Source organism: Mirounga leonina, unplaced genomic scaffold (genome assembly GCF_011800145.1).
Source record: "Mirounga leonina isolate KUSES-001 unplaced genomic scaffold, KU_Mleo_1.0 Mir_53, whole genome shotgun sequence".
Lineage (NCBI taxonomy): Eukaryota > Metazoa > Chordata > Mammalia > Carnivora > Phocidae > Mirounga > Mirounga leonina.
In genome coordinates, this window is record NW_023270807.1 from 9,446,882 (window position 1) to 9,452,881 (window position 6,000).

At 42.5% G+C, this 6,000-nt stretch overlaps 1 protein-coding gene across 4 annotated transcripts in view; it reads left to right on the plus strand.

Annotated features, from left to right (window-relative positions):
* UBR2 (ubiquitin protein ligase E3 component n-recognin 2) overlaps nt 1-5,383 on the plus strand; it is a 117,707-nt gene extending 112,324 nt beyond the window's left edge. For all 4 annotated transcript variants that reach the window (XM_034991123.1, XM_034991122.1, XM_034991125.1 and 1 more), the window contains 2 exons: nt 1,305-1,406; nt 3,253-5,383. In XM_034991123.1, the coding sequence (XP_034847014.1) occupies nt 1,305-1,406; nt 3,253-3,394 (244 nt within the window). In that variant the 3' untranslated portion in view covers nt 3,395-5,383. The remainder of the gene's footprint in view (nt 1-1,304; nt 1,407-3,252) is intronic.
* The last annotated feature ends 617 nt before the right edge of the window (nt 5,384-6,000 follow it).

A 6,000-nucleotide genomic window follows, 5' to 3' on the forward strand; every position in this document is an offset into this window, starting at 1 on the left:
TATGGTTGTATATATATTGGACAGCATACCACAAATACTTAATAGTGACTGCTTTGAGAATACAGTAGTCAACAAAGTAGACAAAAATCTCTACCTTTGTGGAGCTCATTTTCTAGTGTGGGAGATTAAAAAACAAACAAGGCTGATAAGAATTTAGAAAGTGATACACCCAAAGGAGAAAAAATAAAGCAGGGAGAGGAGTATGAGATGGCAGATGGGGAGTTGGATTTTAGTTAGGGAACCAAGAAGGTGACTTTTGAATAAACACTGAAAGAAGTGGGGAGAACACTCTGGGCAGGGAACAGCAATTGTAAAATGTTCGAGAAACAGCAGTGAGGCTCATGTCACTGGAGTGGCGTGCACGAGGGGTTGTCCTGGGGCCTGCTATGTCCTGGTCACATCTCTGAGTGAGATAGAACTCAGTTCAGGGTTTGAAGGAGAGAAGTGATAGGAGTTTGAGCTCCCCTGAGGCATAAATTAGGTCTATATCTTAGGTACCTTAGTCCCCTGCACCTGACAATTTTCTTGTATATGACATGTTCTCAATAAATGTTGAAATGAACCAAATTATTAATACCCAAAAAAGGTCAGGCAAACCTCTCAAAGGGATCAGGAGACACATTTTTAAATAGCCCTTAGGAGAAATAAAGCAGTTTCTCTTGTCTCACATATTTCAAAATCCTTTCAGTCATATACAGTGTTGCTTTGTGTTTCAAATCAACCTAATTCAGGATGTTTTTGTACATTTTTTTAAAATGAACAATTTCCTCATAATAATGGATAAAATATCAGTAACTATTTTATGTTTAGAAGTTAACTATTGGGGTGCCTGGATAGCTCAGATGGTTAAGTCTCTGCCTTCGGTTCAGGTCATGATCTCCAGTTCTGGGATCAAACCCCCCGTCGGTCTCCCAGCTCAGCAGGGAATCTGCTTTTCTCTCTCCCTCTGCCTCTCCCCCAGCTTCTCTGTCTCTGTCTCTCTCAAATGAATAAATCTTAAAAAAGTTAACTATCTCACACTTCATAATTTTTTAAATGCTAGTATTACATGAGCCATTGATTCCTAATCCAGAATGTTCCTCTTCCTCGCTATATTGATTTACAATGCAATCATTATTGGTTACAATTCAATCATTTTAGTTATTTTTAAAACTTGGGCAGATGTATTGATACTTGAAGTGTCTCTGCTATAAATGCTGTTTCTTCTAACACTGGTGTTTATTTTTTTATAAGACTTCAGTCCATTAGGAACTGAACCCAAACATCAGTTACTAATCTATAATGTATAAATGGTCTCTCTACAGAGTGCGGGAATGTCAGGTGCTATTTTTAGCTGGCAAAACCAAAGGCTGTTTTTATTCTCCTCCTTACCTTGATGACTATGGGGAGACTGACCAAGGACTCAGGTAAGGGCCCATCCTGGGGGTGCTGGGTTGGCTGACCCTGGGCCTTCAGAGCTTTCAATACACAGTGAATATGATCAGCCTGAGTGAGGCCTACCTGCTAACAGCCTGGAGGCTGTAGAGCTTCTGTTGTGGCAGAGATGGACTCTTCCAAGAAGGGCACCCTGACTGCCTCGTTGGGCATTCTCTTTCCCAGCCCTCAGAATGTCATGAGTGGGGGCGCCTGGGTTGCTTAGTTGGTTAAGCATCTGACCTCTGCTCAGGTCATGATCTCAGGGTCCTGGGATCGAGCCCCGCTCAGCGGGGAGTCTGCTTGTCCTTCTGCCCCTCCGCCTGTTTGTAGTCTCTGTCTCTCTCTCCTCTCTCAAATAAATAAAATATTTTTTTAAAATGTCATGATGGGGGCGCCTGGGTGGCTCAGTTGTTAAGCATCTGCCTTCGGTTCAGGTCATGATCCCAGGGTCCTGGGATCGAGCCCCGCATTGGGCCCCCTGCTCAGCGGGAAGCCTGCTTCTCCCTCTCCCACTCCCCCTGCTTGTGTTCCCTCTCTTGCTGTCTTCGCTGTCCGTCAAATAAATAAAATTAAAAAAAAAAAAATCTTTAAAAAAAAAGTCATGAGGGCCATCAGGACAGATAAGGGAAAGGAATTGGAGAGAGTGCAATTTTTTTTCCATTTATCACTCCAGAGAACCATTGAAATTGCCACGTGGCATCCACAGCATCAGAACACCGCAGGGATAGCCTGTTGTGATTTGTGTTGCTTTGTATGAGGAGACCCAGTGCTGTTCAGATGATGTAAAAGAGCAAATCTTAATTGATAAGAGATGTGCTTGGGGCGCCTGGCTGGCTCAGTCACTGGAGTATGCAGCTCTTGATCTACAGGATCGTGAGTTCAAGCCCCACATTGGGCATGGAGCCTACTTTAAAAAAAAGAGAGAGATGTGCTTACTTATTAAGAGTCTGGGAACAGAGATTTAGAACGTATAGAGCAATACAACAGTATTTGAGGCTTAATCACTTCTACTCTGCTTGCTTCTGTTATATCATGAGAAAATGCTAACAGCAGTTCCCTCAAGCACTGTTACTTCTTTTAGACCATCTCTTTGCCCAGAGGAGGTGAAAGTTTTAACCTAGATAGAAGCCTTGGGGAACAGAAAAAGAAGACCTGGAAACCAAGGCAGGATAAGTAGGGGGCTGCCCCAGGAGCTGGGCTGCAAGGTTACCCGCATATACCACCTGGTAATGGTTCTCCCATTGCCCTGAGGAGTTGTGGGCTCTTAGGAGGAAGAGCCCTGGTTAGAGACTAAGAGGATTGATGTGCTCTGAATCAAGAGCAAAGTCCACCAGCGTGAACTTACCAAAACCCCCTTTTTTTTCTTTTTTTATTAAATTAGACCCGGAAGTTGTTCACATTTGGCTGCTTTGCTTCTACTTTGTGGCTGAAAGACAGCACTCTGGGGAACATTTTTACCCCTGCAATTTTCCTTGCATCCTCTCCTCTGCCTCCTCCCTTCTTTCTTATATTTTACCAACGAAGTGAACAATGAATGGGTAGTTTTAACCTCTCCACCCAGGCCCTCCTCCTCAACCTTACCCTCTCTTCCCTCACCGCAGTCTGAGTAAGTGTAGCTCGTATACATTTTCCTCTTCTTTTCAGCACTTACTCCCTTCAGCTGCTCCTAGCCAGCCTTCAGAGCTAATGTGTTAATAGCTACGGTCTCGTGCCGAACAGGAATTTTGCAGAGGATCTTAAACCAGTCACTTGTAACTGTTCCTAAATCAGGAAAGGTTGGGGCATAATAGATGAATAAACAGAATGCATCCTGAGTGACATGCGTCTTCCTTCTAGACGGGGAAATCCTTTACATTTGTGCAAAGAGCGATTTAAGAAGATTCAGAAGCTTTGGCACCAGCACAGTATCACGGAGGAAATTGGACATGCACAGGAAGCAAATCAGACACTGGTTGGCATTGACTGGCAACATTTATAATTACTTCACTACCAAAAACATAAACTTGGATTTTTGTAACCCAGTTGGCTTTTCAAGAAAGAATAGGAAATAAATTCTCTATTTAAGCTTTTCTTCCCAGTTTTGTTTTCATAGTTTCTGGGGGACTCGTGAAAATCATCTCCCATCAGTGGATTTTCTTGCACCATTTGCTGTGCCCCTCAAACGTAACTGCTTGAGTTTTAGGATCCAGCGAGGAGCTTCTCTTCCCAGGCTGAGCACAGCCCCTTTGTGGGCATCTGACTATGTTTGACCGTTCCCAGTAGTCTGAGCCATGTTACGTACGTTACTGATCACAAGGAACTCCAGGCCTGAAGCCGATTCGACAGCAGCAGGAAACAGTGTCTGTGGTCTGCTGGAGTCACACTTCCTGGTCCCTTTCAATGACTCTCAACCCTGGGACTGGGTTGCTGTCCCCTCTGCTGGCAGGACCCTACCTCTAAGAGCAAAGCAGTGGATTGTGAAAGCGGCTATCCCTAGTCTCCATTGGCTATGAGCGGGTTGGGGCACATGTGCAGGAGGAGCCTGCGGGATGAGGGGGAGAGCCTGGTTGCTTCATATGCTGGTGGTTTTCAGGGCTATAGAAGTTGGATTTTTATTTTTTTATTTTTTATTTTTTTTGCAAGACTTTTGGCTTTGAGGGAAAAACTCATTTTAAAGGGCTTTTTGAAAACTTTGAGTATCCTAGTTTTTCAAACAGTATATTCCCGTTTCTAAGACTAAACTGAGGAATGGTATGCATCTAATATCAAACACTAGCAGAAAAAATGAGAACTCGGTGTTTTGAGGTTCTCCTACCCCTTCCAGCATTTCCTGGACTAGATGAATGGCTGTTTACCTGCTGACTCACTTAGTACATTCCTGGGACAGCCTGTGTGCCCAGGCTTTTTATTATTTTTAAACATTATTGTTCTTACTAAGAGGTGCCTTCCTAGAATGATAGCCGCTTAGTAAAATAGCTTTTAACTGTTACATACCACACAGTGATTGCAGATTTAGTGGAGGAATAAATTCTGAGCCTCTCTAAGGTGGGGCTAAGGGACAAATGAATAATAAGCTCTTGGATTTTTTTTAGCCAATGCGAGTAACCCTTTCACTCTGTTTTTTTGAACTGCATCTAAAAGTTCTCTTCCACTCAGCTTTGCATACCCTGCAATAAACCCAGGAGGAAGGTCGGAAATCCAGACTTTTGGCTAAAATAAGTGGAAATGCAAAAGCCACATTCACTGCTGCTTCTCAAAGGTAGTGTGTGACAGGACCCCCCTCCTCTGAAAGGATGACCTTAGCCCTTCTTGCTCAGGACTGGCTCACCAGCTGAGAGGAGGACCAACAGGAAGAAAATTCAAATTAGAACCCAGCACTCTACCCCTTTTTCTGGCCTTTCTTCTATTCATAAGACCTGGGGCTGTTAATGGCATTATGATTTTAATGTTTATTTTGACCTTTGTCACATCCCCATTTCTTTAGCTTTTAAGCCAGCTTCTTTTGGCTTTTCTCCATATGTTCACCAAGCTTAAATTTAAAATAGGACCAGGTTTCTCCCTCTGTAAATGGATTATAAACATTTCCCCAAATCATAGCAATACTCTGGCTTTCAGGAATGACTTCATAGAAATCCATTGTTAGCAGAGGGTGTCCCTGGATTTCATTCTCTGAAAATGTCGGGGAATCTGAGAGAAGATGAACTTCTATGAAATAGCAACACACGTACCCCCTTTATCTTCTAGTGTGTGCATCATTAAGCTAATTGTCTTCCCTACCTAATGAATCATCTTAGTTTTTATGATTTGTTCCGCATGTATTTTTATTGTAGAAATGTTTATATAACATGCTTTCCATATCAGGGAAAATCATATCTGTTTAATAAATTGGCTATAACTTTAATATCTGTGGACAACTTGTATAATTTGGAATGTATCATATGTAAAAAGTTTAAAGATATCCAAATAAATGCTTTAGGTGTTGACATTACTTTGGGTCTGCCTACATTTTCTTTCCATTTTGTTTCACACATTTAAGTGCCATGGAAATGTTCCCCGTGTCACCTTGCTACAAGTAAAGTGGGACATCTGTATTAGCTTGAAAATTAAGATGCTTATATTATTAGTGTCAATTATGGCCATTAGCCAAACCATCTTGACCTTCCCAGAAATAGCTGGGTCATCATTTCAGCTGATTAATCTTCATATTCATTGGCTATGACAGCTCGTGACCTTCTGAACCATTTTGGACCTCAAATCACTGGGGTAACAGAGCACTCAAAGTCCCTCCCAGCAACAAGACCTGTCTCCAGGTTTATACTCTTCTTGCTCTTTCTTCCCTGGTAATCTCCAGGTCCTTGTTCTTACACACTCCTCAGATACTCTGTGCTTATGAGAGACACATGTAAGAAGGAAACTATATCCTTTATTTACAGGAGAGTTATTGCTTATAAGAGCTCTGCTGTGCTTTTCAAAATCATCTTAAAATAGAAGGTATAAACTAAGAAAGCAAGGTTTCCATGTGCTTTCCCTATCTCCCGGCCTTTCATGCTACTCCCGGCTTACTCCCTTCCCTGGTCCTGATGTTAGCATTACACCTCTGACTCA